Raw genomic sequence first — 20,048 nt, forward strand, 5'->3', positions numbered from 1 at the left:
GAATCATATCTGACTTCCTAGCTGAAGACCTTCCATCCCACCAGACTATCTCTATCAGCAAAGTCACTGAAGAAGAATATCAAGCACCATGGCAAACAACCGAGCCAATGGGCTGCCGAATGGGCTGCCGAATGGGCTGTCAAATGACCAGCCAAATGGTCACAGGTACAAAATTCCCACCTTGTACATGTTTGAAACACGGGCTAATTATTGAATCGAAGTTACCACGAGCCGGGGGAGGGGCCATTCCCCATCCCGACCCTCGACGAGCTCACCGAAGGGCGCACAGCTGGAGAGATAATTCGTGGACAAGAGGGTATTATCGAATCCCTCTTTCAGGTTGAGGGTCTTCTCAACCTGATTCCGCAGGCGGCTCCCGCTTCCACCAGCGGTAGGGAGGTGGCGGAGCTGGAGGAGCTCCGTCGTGACCTCCAGAGCCACCTGCGGAGGTTGCAATCCCTCTTACAACAGCTAGAGGCCCACATCGAGTCGGTCTTGGAGGGATAGTTTGGTCCTCTTGATGTCACTCCCTCTCCGTTTGTCTTCCTTTGCTGCTTTTCGTCTGAGACAGTGACTAATAAATGCCAACTTTACAGTAAGAAGAGGTACCTCTCCAGTCTCACTTTCCAAAGACCAGGCTTTGAATCCTCCTGCTCCAAAAAAGCCTCTTGAAACTTTTGCTGCAAATTGCACTGTAGCTGTAACTCATAAGGATTACCCCATCCGAAGATCCCATTTACAGCGTGATCAGTTGTCAAATCTTTATCAAATTCACCGAACCAAGTAGTCCAGTAATTCATCACCGAGAGGCTTTGAATCTCACTCCCGAATGAAATAATAGCAGATAAAGGCCCGATCTGCCCATGTGGTTAATATGTGATACTCCCAGTGAGAGAGATGAGACAGTGAACATCAATCGGATGCTGCTCTGGTCATCTCTGGTAGAGGTCTACAGGTCTGTCACCCACAATGATAAACCAAATACACCAAGACCTCCCCAACCTCTCTGCCCTATTCTCTTCCTTTACTTCCTTCCTTCTCCTCTTCTCGCCACCACATCATCGATCTCTCTTGATCCACCACAGAAAAGCGATAGTGAGTTATGTTAAGCTTTCTATACGGATCATATCTGACATCGCAGCCCGACCCTTCATCTCGAAAATTGAAAGGATGGCGGAAAGCCATCTGAATGCTCAAGCGAATGGCCGGCCAAATGGTCAGACGAACGGCCAGGCAAACGGCCAGGCGAGTAGCCAGCCGAATGGCGATGGGTATGGAATTCCTACTTTTTCTTTGTTTCAAATGTGGCTAACTAATGAATCGAAGTCAACACGAACCGGGGGATGGTTCATTCCCGATCACAACGATCGACAGCTCGGTCGTGGGAAACACCGCCGCACCCCTCATTCGCGACGAAGAGGGGATAATAGACTGTTTGTTCAACGTAGAAGGTCTATTCAACCTTCTGCTGGAGGCAGTACCCGCCTCCAGCACCAGCGCGGGTGTGGCAGAGGTGGAGGAGCTGCGCTCTGAGCTCCAGAGCCGCCTGCGGATGCTCAAAGAGCTGCTATAAGAGCTCAAGTAGCACGTGGAAAGCGCCCGAAGGAATAGCTTGGCCCTGAAGCGGTTGATTGCGGCGTACAATCACAAGACTTCACATTGCCGCACCTATGGTAGTGGAACAAGGCCTGTTTTTGACAGCCGCGGAAGAGGCGGCAGCGATACCGATTCTTCGGCAAGTACAGCACCTCGCCGTTTCACTTTCGACATCTATCAGTACTCAAGCAGATTGGGAACATATCTGCTTGAGCAAAGAAAACGTGGACTATTTCCTACAAAACAGCTTCACGGCAATTTTTGCTCCTCTTCGTAGGTAAATTAATTTTCCAGTTTCTCTTTTCAAAGACCAGCCTCTTAATTCCCCTGCTCCAAAAACGTCACTTGAAATTCATACTGCCCATTGCACTGTAACTGTAACGATGGAATTCGCAATGAGGCCCCATCCATATATCTCATTTAGAGCCTCCTCAGCTGTCAACTCGTTATCAAAACCAATTAAACTAAGTAGTCAACTAAGTAACCACTGAGAGTCTTCGTATCTCACTCTCAAATCAGATATCAGCAGAGGACTTTCTGATCTCGTTGATATGTAATACAGTTAGTAAGTGAGATAAGATGGTGAAAAATATCGGACGCTACTGTGGTTTATGTCTGGTAGAGATGTCCGCAAGTACGTTGCCTACCATAATAGACCAAGTGCACCAAGACCTCGTCAATCCCTCTGCCCACTCTTTTCTACTTCCTTCATTTCCTTTTCCTCATCTCCTCTTCTCGCCACCATATCACAAATCTCTCATCCATCACGCGAACACAAAGTAAGTCATGCCGGGCTTATTCTAGGGGTGATATCTGACTTCTATACCCAAGACCTTGCGACTTCGCAAACCTATCACAACAAGAAACCATCAAAAAGAATGGCAGAAAACAACCATGCTGAAGGCCTTCCAAACGGCCTCCCAAATGGCCTGCCAAATGGCCATAGGTATAATATTTCTATCCTCCACACATTTGAAACACAGGCTTATGGATAGAAGCCAGTCTGGACCGGACGAGGGTCCATTGGCTATCCCGACGGCCGGGGAACCGACCGAGGGCAGCGAGGCCATGGACATAATCTATGGCCAAAACGGCATTATCGAATGCCTATTCCAGGTTGAGGGTATTCTCAACCTGCTTCCGCAGACGGCTACCGCCTCCAATACCGGTGCAGGGACAGCACAGGCGGAGGAAGTCCAGTTCAACCTCCAGATCCACCCACGGAGGTTGCAGCAGCTTCTACAGGCTTTGCGAGCCCACATCGAAACAGCCTTGGAAGGATGATTCGGGGTTGAAGGGCCAGCGATCTTTGCTGGAAGGGCCAATCTATTGCCTGGATCAACAAGTTTCGCATATCCTCGCTTTTCTCGGTGCCGCATACAGCAACCGGGCTGTGATTAATCGGCTCTTCATCAATGGCACGAATATGCGAGAGAACTTGGATGAGAGGGAAGACCTCCTGAAGAGGAGGAAGCGTCGTTGCTCTGCGAGAGGGCCGGGACCTCGCCAAAGAGCCAATGCCTGAGTGGTGGATGAGAGAGCGCCGCAGTGTTGACTGGGTGTATGGGCTAGAAGCTCCCTTATTCACAGAAGAGGCGTGGGCAATCCTCGAGTTTTGTGAGTGGGAAATTGCGTTTATCCAGGCCGTGCACCGGTCGGTGACCTGGCAAGTGGAGTTACTGGGAGCTCGATATGCGGAGATGTTGCACGAGGAACGACATCAGTGGAGTCGGGAACGGGCCGTGAAGCGAGAGGCGGCTGAACAGGGAGTGCAGAAGTAAAGGGGAATGACATCATAGATGGGGGAGAGAGGAACGGGAATGACAATCTGGAAGGTTCAGAATAATGTAATGACGAGATGAAATACACGGATTGGATGAAATAACTCAAAGGGTTCTGACAGCATTGGGAACTGTAGAGGGATGGGAATCTGTTAACATGAGACGAGATATATACTATGTAGAAGTCTAACATGATAAGGCATTGCCAATGCATAATTGGAGTAGAGGGAGTTCTAGGACTCGTGGGAGTTCTACAATTTCCATCATTGTCTCCAGGGCTTTACATCTTTTTTTGTTTGCGAAACCCTGATCCAATTCATCTCCCCCTATCTCAACATTCTGAGCACATTTAGATAATGAACCAAGTTGCAAAAATCCTCTTTTCATGGTCATTCCATCAAACGTTCCTTGCTCTAATAACTGAAGATCGATAAAAGAAAGGTTTCAAGTCTCGCAGCCAATCGGATTCATGGAGCGGAGCACTGGTGGATCCTGAGGTCTGCTCCGAGAAGCGTGTTCCACCAAAGTTCGATGAGATTTCTGTCAGCCCGATCCTTGCGCTCTCAGTCTTTCCGTCATCATCGCCGCGGTCTAGTTTTACGGCGAGAAGCCCTGAATTACCACATCGCTGTCAATGTTGTCGAGTCGAATCACTTCACCGCAGCTGCCACTGAGCCAACCTTGACATAGTTGACCGGATGGCTCTGAAATTACACCTGGAAATAGACGCATCGCCTCGGCCCTTGCTTACTTACCCTTTAAGGTTGTCTGAATACCTTCAGACTAGTCGAAAATAGTACGTTGTACGCTGAGTAAGTCAAATTGTAGTCGTATTGCTTGGATTCATGAGAGATGATTATCTGAGATGGTTTGAAGAGCTTCACTGTCGCCAAACACGGGTTGCAATACTACGTATGGGGCGTTATGATAAACTGTCTGGATTCAGGATAAATCCAAAGAGCCACAACGAGATGAGATGCTTTTCCATTTCTGTTTTCGAAAAACAAGGATCCGAGGCCTCCTGATCCAAAACAATTACTGCGAATCCGTCCTACCCACTGGACTACATCTGTTATTCACAATTATTACACTACCCCTAGATCTCATTTACAGCGTGATATAAACTCAGCAGTCAAGTAATTCACCACTGAGAGTCTTTAGATCTCACTCCCAGCCCGGATTTCAGCAGATGATCGCCTGATCTCGATAATATGTGATGCTGATAGTGAGAGAGTTGAGATAGTGAATGAGATGGGACGCCGGTGTGGCTTCAACTTAATGGACACATGCTGACTACAATGATAGACTAACCTTGGAAGTGAAACACCCTCCAACGTCTCTTTTTCTCACAACCGGATCTCTCATTTCTCTTCAAACAATCCAGAAGAAGCCAAGCCAAGTCACAACTTGCTGGTAAGTCATTTTGGACTTGCTATACAAGTGATATTTGGCCTCTGAGGCTAACACTTTGGGCTGCCTCGAAGCGTGTCATCTACCGCTCAATAGATGCGACCACAAATGTCCAAATGGCTGTCCGAAATGAGGGCTTTCCAGATGAAGCAGAAGCCAACCGACCCCCACAGATGTCTCACATCAATCAAAGGTCAACTGAATGGCCATTTGAATTGAAACGGATACTCTACTATCACCTCTTACATATCCAAAATGCTGCAGCCTCGTCTCCAGCTACTGTACCTTCGGCGCCCAAAACCCCGATAAATGCTTAGATGCAGGTACTCGCCGCCTTCTTCGCTGTCTTCAGGTTCTACAGATGACCGTCGGCGCTTTGCCGATCTTTCCTCAACCTCTCCACGCCATCGCAGGCAGGATCCAGACCGACTGGACTACACGTAATTGACAGGCTGCCTCCAGGTCTCCCTGGGCTCGGCGACCCCAACAGATTCACCAACGGTGTGTTTGACCTCTGGGCGGCCCAGCAGGCTTCAGGCACACCCCTTCAAAAACATTGCTGCGGAGTATATCTGGGTCAACCAAGCATGCGAAACCGCACTGCGCCGTGCCCGCCGTGATGGCTGTCTTCCGCAGATTTTCCTCAAAGCCATGGGTCTCTAGCCGTCCTCCGAAATCTACCACTGCTGCCAGTGCAGACTTTCCTGGCCTTCTCAGTACGAATCGAACGCAAACCGGACGTGGCGAGGGCCCGTGCCCCGTAGCAACCGTTGAAGAGTCTAACGCGGTCAACACAGACAATGCGGCGGACGCGGAGAGCGCGGGAAACGCGGAACACCTGAGAAACGCAGCCGCTGAAATCATTCGCGGCCACGGCGGCATTGGCAAATGAATGCCTCCTCTATGTTGTGGATCGTCTGGAACAGCTCTGGGGTACCGGCACAAGAGGAATTCAGTTTCGACCTCCTGAGCCATCTGCAGAGGATTGAGGCCCGCCCTCAAGAGCTTGAAGGGGAGTTCGAGATGGCTTTTGATAATAGACAGGAACCTTGAATTTGAATCTTTTTTGCATGCAATAGAGAAATTGCCACAGCTAAATAAAGTTTCTTCCTGATTCTACATCCAAGATCTCAAACATTGAGCGTTGGTCTCCTTTACTTCTTTTACTTTACCCCTTCATCTCCTTACCTCTTCCCAATACCAGATCCTACATCCCTCCCCAACCACTTCACAAAAACCTGGTAAGCACTGGTGTGGCTGCCCCATGAAACGTTATCTGATCACTGACTCTAATACTTTATGTCCTGCAGAAACAACTCCACCAGACAGCCGATGAGCCAAAGACAAGCCATACAAATGGAGTTACAAACGGCCTCACAAACGGCCATGGTACTGGCAATGGGTATTGCGCTCCTACCTTCCATGCTTGAGATGCAGGCTAATAAATCGAAGCCAACCGGGACCCGCTGAAGGCCCGGTTTCAATTCCAACCGTGGAAGAGCCTACCGATAGCAGCCGACCCACCGAAATCATTCGCTGTGACGGAGGCATCGTCGAGTGCCTCCTCTATGTCAATCATCAGCTCAACATGCATTCGCAGCCAGCTGTCGTCGCCGCTCACAGAGTGGTATAGAGGTGACTGAGCTAGAAGGCCACCGGCTCAACATTCTGAACTGCCCGCCGAAACACTCCTCCGCGATCTCGAGGCACAGATTAAAATGCACAGATTAAAATGAGCTGAGACGGACGAATCAGCACCATCATGAATTTGAAGGTTTGAATACGACGAATCAATTCCAACAGTCCGATGACATCGATTCCCGATCCTAATTCTCAAATCCTTCAACCTTGAGCTTTACTCTCCTGTTCTCCTTTACTTCCTTCCTTCCCTTCCCCCATTACTACCAGATCCGACATCAATCATGATCCACCCCGAAATGGCCAAGTAAGTTATACCCCGGATACATAACGAAGTGCGTCTGACTTCTGAGCCCAAGACTTCGCGGCCATCAAAACCAACCACGCAAGCAAACCTATCAAGGAAAAAGCGCCAATAAGAAAAATCTGAATGGCCTGCCAAATGGCCATGGGTTTTTGCATTCCTACTTCCTACATATCTCCGACCTTGCCTCATGCGACATAAGATCCAGGAGCAAAGCTTTCGCCGCAAAAGAAAATGGAAAAACATGGCAGACAACCATGTAAATGGCCTTCCAAACGGCCATGGGTATCACTCCTACATCATACATATTTCAAACGCGCGCTAATCAATGAATCGAAGGTAAGATGGACCTGGGAAAAATCCATTCCCGATCCCCACCATGGACGAACACAGAGAAGCCAATGCAGCCGCTGATATAATTTGCGGCCAGGGTGGGATCATTGATTGCTTATTCCATGTCGAGGGTCTACCAAACCTTCTTCCTCAGGCGACTATCGCCTCAAACAAGACAGGTGCGGAGGCCATGACAACAACACTGCAGAGGCCCAACTAGTGAGTCATATTGGTGTTACTCCGCAAGTTATATCTGCACCCTGAAGCTAAAACCTTGCCCCTTCCAGAGCCAGCTTAATAACAAATCCCAGCTGCAATCAGGTATAATTCAAATGGGTCGGCCAATGGCCTAACCAACGGCCAGAACACTGGCAATGGGTAATACAGTCTTACTTCCTACAAATTTGGAATGTAGACTGACAATTCAAAGGACATGACCAAGGCGCACTCCCGATCCCCACCATAGATCAGGTCCACGAGGTGGCTTCTCTTATCGACCTCATCCGCGCCAAGGGGGGGATCCCAGAATCCCTCGAATATGTAGAGGCAATGTTCCACATCCTTCCTCAGGCGGCTCGCGTCTGGAACGACAGCAGCACCGGTGCGGAGGTCATCACCCCAACCTCACAAAAGCCTGGTAAGTCATATTGAGGCTGCTCCACAAGTTATACCTGACCTCTGAAGCTGATTCTTTACACTTTCCAGAACCCGTCTTAGAATCAAGTTTACCGAAGCCATGGCAAGCATGCCAAACCACAATGGCCTGCAAAACGGCGACGGCAACGGCGACGGCAACGGGCAATACATTCCTTCTTAGTACATGTTTCAAATACAGACTGATCAATCGAAGTCCATTCGGTCTGGGTGAAGACCCTTCCCAATCCAAACTATCGATGAAGCTCCCAGCCAGGGGTTTCAGCTACTATCAGCCTAATCCATGGCAAAGAGGGATTTCTGAATGACTCCTTTACATCGGGGAGACCCTCGGCGCTCTTCCAGGTCAGCAGGACCAGCTCGGATTCAACATACAAAGCCGCCTGAGGAGGCTTGAGGCCTTTCTACGTGACCCAGAGGAGCGGATCCCAGGTGAACGTGGACCAAAGATCTGGCCACCAGAGATAAATGATATGGAGCATGATGATTACACATATTTCGAGTTCTGCTTCTTCCTAGAGTCGAGGGTCGAAACCGCCCTGATCCAAAAACCGTTACTCAAACTTCATGTTACCCCCTACACTGGGGGCTGTACCAAAAAATCATTACCCCATCTCCGTGAAGGCGTGATAAGTTGTCAACCCCGTCATCAAGGTGACCCAAGTCAACGGTCAAGTAAGGGACCAGTGAGGCTCACATAATTTCACTTCTGAACAATATATTGGTGCCTGATATCCTGATCTGATTAATATGTGATGCTGGCAGTGACTGAGAGAGAGATCAGACGCTGGTGTGGCTTATCTCTGCTGGAGGAACGTCGCCCACGATGATAGACACTGTTTGTGGACCTCCCTCACCTCTACTTTCTAGTCCTTTTACTTTCCTTCCTTTTCTTCTTCTCTTCTGACTGCCAGATTCCGCATCTCTCTTTCACACCTACAACTCTTCAGCAAGCTGGTAAGTTACATTGAGACTGCTCTACATGTCATACCTGACTTCCGAGGCTAACAGCTTGCGCCTTCTAGAACACGATTTCAATCATGTCCGAAAACGCACCCGCCGACGGCCATACTGGCGACCTCCCAAATGGTCATACTGACGGCCTGCCAAACGGCCTCCCCAATGGTCATACTGATGGCCTGCCCAACGGCCTCAGCAATGGCGATGTTGACATGACTGTCAACGGCGCGGCTAGCGCCAATAGGTAACATATCCCTATCTCCCATACATATCAAATGCAGACTAATAAATTGAAGCGAAGCAGGGCCGGGCGAAGGCCCCCTTCCTATTCCCACGATTGACGATGATCCCAACGAGGGATTCCCCGCGATCGATATGATTCGGGGTGATGGAGGGCTCCTCGAATGCGTAATGTACGCAGAACACCTTCTGGAGCTGCTCCCCCAGGCGGCGGCCGCCGCAGCCGATATCAACGCGGGCACGGCAGAGCTTGAAGAGCTCCGTTTCAATCTTCATGCCTGCTTAGCTCGGGTCCAGACCCTGGCGCAAGAGCTGGACGGCCAAATCGAGACTGCTCTCAACTGATGGTTCATTGTTGGTTTTGACAGAGCTGTTGCCAAGCTTTCCTCTTTGCCTATCCTCTTGCCGTTCCTTCATCTGCTTTTTACTTTACAATCCCAACTCAATGAACTTTCTCGAAGTCATTCCTCCTCTTCTCCGTAGATCAGTCTGATGTTAAATTGGCCACCTCTGCCCATTGGTAAATCTGGGGAATTGCGAATTTGAGGCACTGGGCAGTGCCAAATAAATTCAACCAAATTCTGTAACAGATGGCATCATGTTCTAGTATTGCTTTCTAAACCACAGGCTATGAGCCCCCCTCATCCAAAAATGATATTTCGAACTCATGCCATTCACTCCACTATAACTTTGACCCATAATGATAATCCTATCGATCTCATTTAGGGTTTGATCGCTTGTCAACTTACTATCAAAAGTAGGTAATCAAACTTGATGGTCAAGTAAATAACCAGTGAGATCTGAAGACTCTCACTACCAAATCAGATATTAGTGGATAATATCGGCATTTTATGAATAATGAGGCTCATTTGAGACAAAGATGAGATAGTGAACAAGATGAGACGCTGATAATGCTTATCTTGGAAGAGGTATATTCCAGGTTGCCTACAATGATAGACTTGGTGTATGCACATCTCCCTCACCTCTCCTCCATAGTCCCTTTCACTTCCTCTCTTTTCTTTCTTTCTCTTCTTCTCACTACCAGATCCCGCATCATTCCTGCAGCCTTCCAGCTCTACAAACAGTAAGTCATTTTGAGGTTGCTCTACGGACTTTATCCAACTTCCAAAACCTACCTTTCTTTCGCAATTATCGAAACCATGTCTCAGCCCAATGGAGTGAACGGAAATGGATATTGCATCCCTAAATCCCTCATATATGAAGCGCGAGCTAATGGATGAAAGTCACTCGGGACCAAACCGAGCCAGGGAGATTACCTAGGTATCCATGGAGAAGAGGGCATTCTCAAACTCCTCCGATACGTGGAGGAAAGCCTTGCGAGACTCCACGCGGGGGAACTTGCTTCGAACGGCTCCGACGCCGCATTGGCGAAGCTCCAGTAAGCCGCCTTCAACATCCAGGCCCTTATCCGTAGGGCTACTTCGTTACGTGGAGAACCACATCGCTACCCTCCGTCAGGCGGAGACTGCCTCAAACGGTTCTGACGCCTCAATGGCGCAGCTGGATGAAGCCCGGCCGAACGTTCGGGCAAGAATTCGTTGGATCGAAACTCTGTTGCAAGAGTTGGATTAGGAGATTTAGGGAAAGCCCAAGTGAATATTGGGATGGAACATCAGGTGATGTGGTTAACACGCCTGGATAGAGAGCTTGTACCATCTCCCTTCCTCTTTCACATGCCTGTTTTCGGTTGGCAGAATGGAACAAGCTGCTTCAATGACTCGATTGATCATAGTTTATCCTTGGTATCAGGAGTTCATTCAGATAAATTCAGATCAAAGGATTTTACATCCGCTTCATCCATATCACAAGCAGTACGTCAGTTTGAGGTTGCTCTGTGTATTATATCTGACTGTTGCAGCCCGCTTCACCTGAGGAAGACTAATTTGACGAAAATGTCACAAACAACCCACGTCAACGGTTCTGGGTATTGTATTCCCCAAGTCTCCAATATATGAGATGTGAGATAATGGATAAAAGACCACCGGGACCAAACCAAGAGCCATCGCCCATCCCGTCGTTTTCTGGAGATGCAAACGACATCTCCCGGGCCTCGGGAATTATCCGTGGCCATCAGGCAATTCTCCAACTCCTGCGCTACGTGGAGGAGAGCCTGCCAGCTCTCCAACAGGCAACTATTGCCCTGAATGGCTCCGATGCTGCGATGGCAGAACCTGAAGCGATACACTTCGATATCCGGCTTCGAATTGATCGCATCGAAACGCTGGTGGAACAACTGAGCTCTGAGATTTGAAGATGGAAAGTGCTGGAGACTTGATGCATGATAGTGAATGGTGATCCGGATAATCTGACTTTACAGCCTTACTATCTCGCTCACCACGTGTTTACTATTCCAGCAGTGACACCTGTAGCTTCTACGTAGTAGCCCAAACAACTGAGCAAGCTATAAGATCACCGCTATGCACATCACTCTCAAATCGGATATTAGCCAAGCATTGCCTGATCCCATTTATAAGTGATGCTATGAGTGAGAGAGATGAGACAGTCGCCGTGATGGGACGCTGCGTAGAAGCCCACAGGCATGTAGCCCACAATGATTAACCAAGTGCCCCAAGACCGCCCCAACCTCTTTTACTTTCTCTCCTTCTTTTACTTCTACGCCTCTGGGTTCCAGATTCCACATTGCGCATTCTTCAATCTACAAAAACCCGGTAAGTCACTTTGAGATTGCTCTACGAATTATATCTGACTCCCGAAGCCCGCTTTATCTGAAGACTCTTCGACACACTATGTCAAACTCCAACCATGCTGACGGCTCTGGGTATACTATTCTCAAAACTTCCACGTGTGAAATGTGAGCTAATGTTCAAAAGCCCCCGGGATCCAACGGGGGTACATTCCCAATTTCCTCATTTGCGGGAGACCCCGACGACATTGGACGAGCCCTCGAAATTATCCGCGGAGAGCAGGGCATTCTGCAACTCCTCCTGTACGTGGAGGGGAAGTTCCAAACCCTCCAACAGGGGAGAATCGCCTACGACGGCTCGCACGCCGCAACGGCGGAGCTAGAAGCCATCCGATTTGAAATCCGGGCTCGACTTCGTCGAATTGACAACCTTCTAGAGCAGTTCGAATCGGAACTTTAACGGAGAATTGAGGGAGTCACTCGGCCTGCTGCAGTAGCAACGCAGACGAGATATCAAGGGCTATCCAACTCTGACGGACTGAGATTTTACCACTGATTGCTGCCACCTGGGCAGCTCTTGAAAGTTCGCTGGGAGTCATCTTCCTCTCCTTTTTCCTCACAATGCCAATCAAATGAACCAGTTCCCAAAATCATCTTTCTCGTCATAATCCCCTCACACCCCGGAGACCGTAGATGTACACTGTCAGATGGGGAAGCCACATACTTCACAGGCTCTTCCAGGGCACAATCACTTCCCGCGTTGTCGATTGACCATCCAAAGTAATCAAACTGGGTGGTCAAGTGAATAACAACTGGTAGTATTGGAATTCTATGTAGTGATATATTTAGCTTGTACGTAGCAGTTGAAGCAACTTTATAAGCTAGAAAATTACTGCTATGCGTATCTCACTCTTAAGTGAGATATTAGCGGAGTATTGCCTGATCCTATCAATAAATGATGCTGTGAATGAGAGATGAGATAGATGAGATAGATGAGAGAGGTGAGACGCTGCTGTGGCTCTTCTCTGGTAGAAGTCCACAGGTATATCGCCCACAATGATACACCAAACCCACCAATGCTCCCAAACCTCTCTTCTCTGCCCTATTTAAACTCTTTCCTTTCCTTCCTCCTTTCTTTTCCTTCCACCATTCCACTCTTCTGGCCTCCAGGCACTCCACCCCTTTTTCTCCCTCCACAAAGACCAAGTAAGTCAGTTCTAAGGTTGCCATGCGAATCATATCTGACTTCTGAAGCTTTTTCTACTCCAGAACTTCTCAAGAAGATGGCCCAACCAAATGGCGTCAATGGCCATGGGTATTTGATTCCCAACTTTCACACATGAGATACGCGAGCTAATGGATAAAAGTCCCTCGGGACCTGGCCGGGAAGCGAGGCCGATCCCAACTTTTGTTGGGGAGCCACATGATGGCAACCCCATCGCGGAAATCATTCACGGACAGGAGGGGATCGTCAATCTCCTCCGATATGTGGAGGAAGGAATTGGCAACCTCCACGAGGCGGCACTCGCCGAAAACTCCTCTGACGAAGAACTCAAGCTGCCCGTGCGAATATTGTGGCATACATTCAATGGATACAAGTTTTACTCCAAGACCTCGAGCGGGAAGTTTAGACATGTGAGAGATCAGGTGGTTATGGGATGCAGTCTGGATCCTATGGCCTGGGTTGGTTCTCTCTTCCTCTCTCGCTCTGCTTATCCTATCGTTACCCATCATACAATCCCTGACTCCATGCATATTGCTATTCAGTAGATCTTATTCCTCGGAATTTAATTGAGATATATTCATAACGAAGATCAAATACTCTCCCAGGTCTACTTCCAAGATCCGCTTCAGGGCTTCTCATTCAGGACTGCTGCAGGCTTGCTCAAATGAACAAGCTCGGCCAATTTCAGAAGCAAGCCAATACGGAAAGGATGGCCAACAAGAACCATGTGAACGGCCTGCCGTATAGCAATAGGCAATACATTCCTACCTCGTCCATACTCAGAACGCGAGAGAATAAATCAAAGTCCATCGGGTCCCGGCAAAGGACCCTTTCCGTTCCAACGGCACATGGGGAGTTGTCGATCGCCAGCCAGGCCAAAGACGCCCGCTTTCCCTGACCCGGGTCTGGACGATCAGGCATGATGGAACCTAGAAGTAAAATACAAGGCCGATTGCGAAGCATTTTGATTTTACCGACAAAGAAGAAGTTGAACACTTCTTAGGCACCAACATGATATGACGCTCTGGAGGCATTTTTCTCTCCCAGCAACACTTTGTCATCAAGAAGTTGACCAAGTTTGGGCTGCAAGACATCAATTCAGCCCCAGCACCGATAACAGAAAAGCCCCACGAGGGGAATAGGAAATATTGCCATCGGAACCATTCGAGGCGGAGAAGGGGCTGGAAAATTCCTTCAGTGCATTGAAGGGCAACTCGACATTCTTGGTGAGGCGTTGCTCGCATCAGATGCCTCGGTCGCAGCAGACGACATACCTATCAACTTGGACCGGGTTTGAAGGACCGAAGTTGCGCCACTGATTACTACCAGTGGCGAGCACAACTCCACTCTCTTTTCCTGGCCCGTAAAGGCTCACTGGAAGTCATCTCCCACCCTCTCCTTGTTCCTCGCAGAGTCAACCGAACCAGTCCTGAAAACCTTCTTTCTCGTCGTAATATCCTCAAGCGTTTGCTCTTCCAAGGTTTTGGTAAGGTTTTGGTAACTGGGCGTCGATAACTGGAGGGTGCCCGACTTCTTAAGCCCTGTAACCAACCGGAGCGAAATGTAAGTTTAGAGAATGCGTTTGTTACGACGCAGCATGTTGTGGGATATATATCGGTCCAGAGACGACAGAACAAGATGCTCTACCCTGGTCCAGGGGTATCATGTCTTTTGGCTTAGGTACTGGTTACCACGCCTGGCCCTAGGGATGCTGAGCTTCTCACATCCCGGGGCCTGTTTCCGTACTCTGTGAGATGGGGAGGCTACATCCAGGGCATGATCACTTGTTGACTGACTTAGGTATCCGAAGTAACCAAACTCGGTAGTCAACCTTGGAAGTAAATAACAGCTGATAGTGCCCAGGTGTATTGAATCCATGAAGTAATACCTTTAGCTTGTGCGTGGCATCCCAACTACCCACAACCTTGGAAGCTAGAAAATTACTGCCATGTGTATCTCGTTTTTAAATCAGATACTAGCGGACTATTGCCTACTCGTGTTCACAAGTGACGCTGTTGGTTAGAGAGAAGAGATAGTAAAAGTGATGAGATGGTCAGAGGGGTGTGACGCTGCTGTAGCCTTCCTCTGATAGAAGTCCACACGTGTATCGCCCACAATGATAGCCCTATAGATCACGCGCACCAAGATCTCCCCAACTCCTCTTCTCTACCCTATTTAAATCCTTTCCTTTCCTTCCTTTCCCTCCTTCATTCCCTTTCCTTCCATCTACCATTCAACCATTCTGGCAACCAGACACGCCAAATATTTCCACATCTTTCCACATCCTGCAAAAACAGAGTAAGTCATTCCAAGTTTCAAGGTTGCTGTCGAATCATATCTAACTTCTGAAGCTTCCTCCATTGCAGAGATATCAACCGAAATGGCCCAAACTAATGGTGTCAACGGTCATGGGTATTTCATTCCCAACTGTCACACGTGAGAAACGCGAGCTAATGCATAAAAGTCCCCCGGGACCTGACCAGGGGGCAAGCCCCATTCCCTCCTTTGTCGGAGAGCCCTACGGCGGCGACGCCGCGATCGAGACCCTTCGGGGTGACGGAGGAGTGTTGGAGCTCCTGTGGATGGTCGAGCAGGAGCTCGGCGCTCTTCGTGAGGTCCTGCTCACCTCAGATGCCTCTGATGCAGCGCAGGCGGAGGCTGAGCGAATCCGTGCCAACATTCGATACTTTCTCAGGAGAGTCTCGACTCTCCTTCGGGACCTGGATAGCCAGCTCTGAGAGAGATACAAGGACACAAGGATAGAAAATAGGCAGAACGATGAAACTGAACAGTCTTTCGTTGTGTTTGTTGGTTTATTTGTAGATATAAGCCTCGCAGATAGTGTATGACGGGAACCGCGCCACATCTTGGAAGTGCACAAGCTAAAGGATTACTACTGTCACTCCTAGATCAGATATTAGCGGAGTATTGCCTAATTCTATTGATAAGTGATGCTGTGAGTGACAGAGATGAGACGAGATAGTGAGAGAGATGGAACACTGCGATGCTTCATTTCTAATAGAAGTCCACAAGTGTGTCGCCCACAATGATAGACAAAGTGCACCACCCCCAAGGCTGGATAAGGCCTCGCCAACTTATTTTTTTCTCTACCTTCCTTTACTTTCTATTCTTTCTTCCTTCCATTCTACTATTCAACCATTCTGGCTAACAGAGCCCATCTCTTTTCTCCACCTGGACAACCGTGCAAGAATCCAGTAAGTCATTTTGATGTTGGTCTGAAAATCATATCTGACTTCTGAAGCCTCCTCCACCGCACACACATGCAAAGTCATGGCCCACATTAACGGTGCCAACAGTCATGGGTACTGTATTCCCAACCATCACAGATGGGGAAGAACAGGCTAATAAACAAAAGTCCATCGGGACCTGACCAGGGTTCAAACCTTATCCCAACCTTAACGGAGAGGAAGACAACGGAAACCTCCCGGTCGCGATCCTCCAAGGACAAGAAGGTATTCTGGACCTTCTGTACGATGTGGAAGAGCGAGTTGGCGCTCTTCACGAGGCAGTACTTGCGTCGTCAACCTCAGGCGCAACGCTGGAAGAAGCAGACCAGATCTGGTTTACTATCCGAGCCAATATCAGGAGGTTTGAGACCTCCATCACGAGCTAGAGAACCAGATCTAGAGTGTGATACCTTGGCAGAAAGAGGAATCTAAACACTCTTTCATTTTGTCTATTGCTTCCTTTATAGATCTCAGGTCATAGATTGCTACGGGTGAGGCCTAATACCATGATAGTTTATCTCTCTGATTTTGCTTATAAGGGCCCGGGTTCTGGCTCCTCCTATTCCGAAGCTTCTACTGGTTTGCCGAAATTGACAACGAGCTTGACAAGCAGGCTATCCGAGCGTGCCCTAGCCAGCTGTAGCTGTCTGATCTACCAGGGTCCCGTCGTTGGGATTGATAGTTGTGGATCACAAGAGGCTCTTTCTTTCACTCTCCCACTACTCTTCCTCTGCTCATCTCAACTAAAGTGACAGACATGGGCAACATGGACAGTCACAGGTAGTTTACCAGCCTCTCACCTGTGTGAAATGCGAGCTAATGGATAAAAGCCCGTCAGGACCTGACCAGGGGACAAACCCCATTCCCTCTTTTGTCGGAGAGCCTTACGGCGGGAACGCCGGTACCGAGACCCTTCGGGGTGATGGAGGAGTCTTGGAGGTCCTCTGAATGGTCGAGCAGGAGCTCGGCGCTCTTCGAGAGGTGCTGCTTACCTCGGATGCCTCCGACGCAGCGCAGGCCGAGGCTGACCGAGTTCGTTTCAACATCTGATACTATCTCAGGAGAGTCTCGACTCTCCTTCGGGACCTGGATGGCCAGATCTGAGAGAAGTGCAAGGACATACGGATCACAAATACGCAGAACGATAAATCTGAAAATTCTTCCGTTTTGTTTGTTCAAACAATGTGAAAGGGCACGGGTAAGTTTCAATAATCTCAAACCTGCAAATGTGAGCTAATTAAAACAGCCCCCGGGACCCAATCAGGGGACATTGATCATTCTGTCATTTGCGAGAGACGCAAACAATATCGGACGAGCTATGCACATCATCCGTAGGGAGCAAGGAATCTTGGAACTTCTCCCGCACGTTGAGAAGAACTTCCCCATCCTCCACCAGGCGGGACACGCCCATAATACCTCCGACACGGGATTTGAAGAAGCCCGTGCCAACATCCGGGCACGTATCCGCAGGATTGAAGCTCTGCGGAACTCGAGGAGCAGATCTAAGGAGTATCTATATTCCGTCATCCTCTCCTCGCCTCACAATACACCCAACTATCTTACAGATCTGCTCTTTTCTCAATACGACGTCATCCAAACAGCATGACGCACACGAATAGCGTCAACAGTCACAGAGAGGGCCTGTCTCTGATACTCTCAATCACCAGATTCATCATCTCCTCCTTGCGGGCCTCGCCGCAAGTGAGCCTTCCATCTACTTCGACACCGACAAAGCGAAGCTTTTCATCGCCATGTCCTCTGGCATAGAGGTCGAGCCAAGCGTACTGACTGGTAAGACGATACCTTTATACCGCTACGCGTGTTCGGATTCCACTGACTCCAGTATTACATTCCCAAGTCTCATGGTTATACAATGCAGCTAATAGATAAAAGTCTCTTGGGGGCCTAGCCAAGGGCCCTTGGCCATTCCAGTTATCGACAAAGGGCCAGGAAACTTCAACCCCATGGTTGAATTTATTCACGGAGAAGAGCGCATCATCGACCTCCTGCGGTACGTGGAGAAAGGTATTGCCAATTTCCAGGCGGGACTCGCCGAGCACATGGACACAGAAGTTGAAGAATTCTGGACCGATATCCGGACGCATATTCGCAGGATCTTTTTGTAGCCGTTGTGACATCTTAACAAGTGAGCTAAGCCTTCATGTGTGTACTGTCGAAATGAATGCCAAAGTGAATGGAAAACACTGTCTTCGTTTTATTTCATGTTCTACTCAAAAAAGCCTTAAATCCTGTAAATTGATTCATTCAAGCCTTGGAAGAATAAAGTCGAACTGGAACACCAAGAGCGTGAGACAACGTGATGGTGCACTCTTTGACAGGCTCCATCCTCGGATGCGGGTCGGCACCTTCCAGAGTATCGAAATGCTGCAAGAGTCTGACCACAACATATCCAACCTCGGTGATAGCATATTGTTCTGCATATTGTGAGCCATTCCGGAATAACAACATCAATTATTTTAGCAATCAACTTACGACCGATGCAAACACGCGGTCCTCCATTGAATGGGAGGAACTCCCACCCCCGTTTCGGGTTTTCCTCCCAACGTTCAGGTCGGAATTCATTGGCGTCCTGGCCCCAGAGATCTTTCCGACGATGCATCGAGTAGACACAATAAGTGAGATTCTCCCCTTTTCTCAAATATATCGGGGAGCGACCGTCCACCCCTCCACCCACCGGAAGGGTGGTGTCCCTCGTAGCAGTGCGCGTGTTGAATGGCACCGCTGGCTGCATTCGCAATACTATACACCAGTCAGTCATGAGATGAGAGAAAAGGAGTGGATTCACTGACCCTCATTTAACACACATTGCAAGTAACGAAGATCCTTGAGTCTTGCATGTGTAATTTCCACCTTGGGGGAGTTCACATCGCCAAATAATTCTAAAATTTCCCTGCGCAGCCGACTCCAGACGCTCTGGTATCTCGCCAAGTAGAAGAAAGTAGAAGCTAGCATGGTTGCAGTTGTATCCCTGCCCGCGACCATAAGGCTCAGTAAGGCGTCGCGGATCTTTTTGGGATCATCGCTATCTGCCACCAGCCCACGTAGAAAGGTATACCGACCATCCTTGTTGTCGGAATTTCCTTTTGCCTCCAGTGCAGCATGCACGTAATATTCGAAAACTTCCTGAACCTGCTTCGACATATCCCGGAATTCCTTGGGATTGATCAACCAGTACAAGTGATGTGCTCGGGATCGCTTCGCCAGATAATCTAGTGAGCCGTCGAGAGCATGTGCGAAACCCTGGGCATTGCGAACGGCGCATTTCGACAGGACGCCGGTTTCCGTGGAAGATGGAAGCATACAGCCGATTGATTCGCCAAGGAGAAAATGGGAGGATGCGTCCAACGTGAACATAAAGAAAAGAGGCTGGATATCAAAGGCAGATCGATCCTTTGGGACTAGATTCACGAAGTTGGTAACATGTTCCTCCAGTATAGAAAGATCGGTGACCTGATCGCGGGAGAATTGAGGACGTAGCTGGGCGCGGGCATGCGACCAGGGCGCGCCATCGAGAGTGAAGACGCTGGCACCAGCAAGGGGATAGAATTGACCATACCGCGGCCCGACACAAAAATCCTTGAACTGAGTGGAGAGAATAGCTTTCAGGTTCTCTGGATCGCTCGTAGTGAGAACAGTCTGGCCCAGAAGGGTCTCTTGGTGGGTCGTCCCGTGGAGGTTATACTCGTGTTGCAAAAATTCAGGCCAGCGGTTCTCACTGAGCGCTTTGTTATGGTTTAAAAATGTTGAGATGCCCAGGATATCGGGTGAACGGCGAACTGGTTTGCATCCCCACGCCTTGGCTTGTTTCCGGTGGTGGATAGATTGCGTTATGTATTTTAACACTATGACCAAGGCTCCAAAGCCCAGCAGGGCGGCGACATGGAACATGTTGGCTTAAAAAAGGGCGAAAAGCAAGAGTCAAAACATTAGAAGTGGAATTGTGCAATACAAATACTTGAAGGAAATTGTTGAT

At 49.0% G+C, this 20,048-nt stretch overlaps 14 protein-coding genes across 14 annotated transcripts; 12 read left to right on the top strand and 2 right to left on the bottom strand.

Annotated features, from left to right (window-relative positions):
- Window positions 1–88: 88 nt before the first annotated feature.
- Window positions 89–507, top strand: N7506_003433 (uncharacterized protein; the record flags this gene model as incomplete). The annotated part of the gene is made up of 2 exons (XM_056952728.1): window positions 89–165; window positions 222–507. 2 exons carry the CDS (start codon window positions 89–91, stop codon window positions 505–507), a joined length of 363 nt encoding a protein of 120 aa, XP_056814420.1.
- A 663-nt stretch (window positions 508–1,170) lies between these two features.
- N7506_003434 (uncharacterized protein) lies at window positions 1,171–1,573 on the top strand (the record flags this gene model as incomplete). The annotated part of the gene is made up of 2 exons (XM_056952729.1): window positions 1,171–1,271; window positions 1,327–1,573. 2 exons carry the CDS (start codon window positions 1,171–1,173, stop codon window positions 1,571–1,573), a joined length of 348 nt encoding a protein of 115 aa, XP_056814421.1.
- A 901-nt stretch (window positions 1,574–2,474) lies between these two features.
- N7506_003435 (uncharacterized protein) lies at window positions 2,475–2,880 on the top strand (the record flags this gene model as incomplete). Its single annotated transcript, XM_056952730.1, has 2 exons — window positions 2,475–2,542; window positions 2,592–2,880. 2 exons carry the CDS (start codon window positions 2,475–2,477, stop codon window positions 2,878–2,880), a joined length of 357 nt encoding a protein of 118 aa, XP_056814422.1.
- A 233-nt stretch (window positions 2,881–3,113) lies between these two features.
- Window positions 3,114–3,377, top strand: N7506_003436 (uncharacterized protein; the record flags this gene model as incomplete). Its single annotated transcript, XM_056952731.1, has 1 exon — window positions 3,114–3,377. One exon carries the CDS (start codon window positions 3,114–3,116, stop codon window positions 3,375–3,377), a length of 264 nt encoding a protein of 87 aa, XP_056814423.1.
- Window positions 3,378–5,406: 2,029 nt separating this feature from the next.
- Window positions 5,407–5,679, top strand: N7506_003437 (uncharacterized protein; the record flags this gene model as incomplete). Its single annotated transcript, XM_056952732.1, has 1 exon — window positions 5,407–5,679. One exon carries the CDS (start codon window positions 5,407–5,409, stop codon window positions 5,677–5,679), a length of 273 nt encoding a protein of 90 aa, XP_056814424.1.
- Window positions 5,680–7,108: 1,429 nt separating this feature from the next.
- On the top strand, window positions 7,109–7,879 carry N7506_003438 (uncharacterized protein; the record flags this gene model as incomplete). Its single annotated transcript, XM_056952733.1, has 4 exons — window positions 7,109–7,281; window positions 7,427–7,440; window positions 7,493–7,703; window positions 7,768–7,879. Exons 2-4 carry the CDS (start codon window positions 7,437–7,439, stop codon window positions 7,877–7,879), a joined length of 327 nt encoding a protein of 108 aa, XP_056814425.1. The 5' UTR covers window positions 7,109–7,281; window positions 7,427–7,436.
- An 877-nt stretch (window positions 7,880–8,756) lies between these two features.
- On the top strand, window positions 8,757–9,261 carry N7506_003439 (uncharacterized protein; the record flags this gene model as incomplete). Its single annotated transcript, XM_056952734.1, has 2 exons — window positions 8,757–8,920; window positions 8,973–9,261. The coding sequence occupies 2 exons, from the start codon at window positions 8,757–8,759 to the stop codon at window positions 9,259–9,261; spliced, it is 453 nt and encodes a 150-aa protein (XP_056814426.1).
- Window positions 9,262–10,829: 1,568 nt separating this feature from the next.
- N7506_003440 (uncharacterized protein) lies at window positions 10,830–12,041 on the top strand (the record flags this gene model as incomplete). The annotated part of the gene is made up of 3 exons (XM_056952735.1): window positions 10,830–10,861; window positions 10,915–11,161; window positions 11,769–12,041. The coding sequence occupies 3 exons, from the start codon at window positions 10,830–10,832 to the stop codon at window positions 12,039–12,041; spliced, it is 552 nt and encodes a 183-aa protein (XP_056814427.1).
- An 823-nt stretch (window positions 12,042–12,864) lies between these two features.
- On the top strand, window positions 12,865–13,351 carry N7506_003441 (uncharacterized protein; the record flags this gene model as incomplete). The annotated part of the gene is made up of 2 exons (XM_056952736.1): window positions 12,865–12,896; window positions 12,949–13,351. The coding sequence occupies 2 exons, from the start codon at window positions 12,865–12,867 to the stop codon at window positions 13,349–13,351; spliced, it is 435 nt and encodes a 144-aa protein (XP_056814428.1).
- Window positions 13,352–13,431: 80 nt separating this feature from the next.
- N7506_003442 (uncharacterized protein) lies at window positions 13,432–13,727 on the bottom strand (the record flags this gene model as incomplete). The annotated part of the gene is made up of 2 exons (XM_056952737.1): window positions 13,432–13,542; window positions 13,575–13,727. 2 exons carry the CDS (start codon window positions 13,725–13,727, stop codon window positions 13,432–13,434), a joined length of 264 nt encoding a protein of 87 aa, XP_056814429.1.
- Window positions 13,728–15,186: 1,459 nt separating this feature from the next.
- N7506_003443 (uncharacterized protein) lies at window positions 15,187–15,544 on the top strand (the record flags this gene model as incomplete). Its single annotated transcript, XM_056952738.1, has 2 exons — window positions 15,187–15,218; window positions 15,271–15,544. 2 exons carry the CDS (start codon window positions 15,187–15,189, stop codon window positions 15,542–15,544), a joined length of 306 nt encoding a protein of 101 aa, XP_056814430.1.
- A 553-nt stretch (window positions 15,545–16,097) lies between these two features.
- N7506_003444 (uncharacterized protein) lies at window positions 16,098–16,440 on the top strand (the record flags this gene model as incomplete). Its single annotated transcript, XM_056952739.1, has 2 exons — window positions 16,098–16,134; window positions 16,202–16,440. The coding sequence occupies 2 exons, from the start codon at window positions 16,098–16,100 to the stop codon at window positions 16,438–16,440; spliced, it is 276 nt and encodes a 91-aa protein (XP_056814431.1).
- Window positions 16,441–17,002: 562 nt separating this feature from the next.
- On the top strand, window positions 17,003–18,180 carry N7506_003445 (uncharacterized protein; the record flags this gene model as incomplete). Its single annotated transcript, XM_056952740.1, has 4 exons — window positions 17,003–17,086; window positions 17,301–17,642; window positions 17,722–17,845; window positions 17,948–18,180. The coding sequence occupies 4 exons, from the start codon at window positions 17,003–17,005 to the stop codon at window positions 18,178–18,180; spliced, it is 783 nt and encodes a 260-aa protein (XP_056814432.1).
- A 139-nt stretch (window positions 18,181–18,319) lies between these two features.
- Window positions 18,320–19,963, bottom strand: N7506_003446 (cytochrome P450; the record flags this gene model as incomplete). The annotated part of the gene is made up of 3 exons (XM_056952741.1): window positions 18,320–18,489; window positions 18,548–18,814; window positions 18,865–19,963. 3 exons carry the CDS (start codon window positions 19,961–19,963, stop codon window positions 18,320–18,322), a joined length of 1,536 nt encoding a protein of 511 aa, XP_056814433.1.
- Between the last annotated feature and the right edge of the window lie 85 nt (window positions 19,964–20,048).

This window comes from Penicillium brevicompactum (genome assembly GCF_028827555.1).
Source record: "Penicillium brevicompactum strain IBT 35665 chromosome Unknown utg000002l_segment0_segment0, whole genome shotgun sequence".
Lineage (NCBI taxonomy): Eukaryota > Fungi > Ascomycota > Eurotiomycetes > Eurotiales > Aspergillaceae > Penicillium > Penicillium brevicompactum.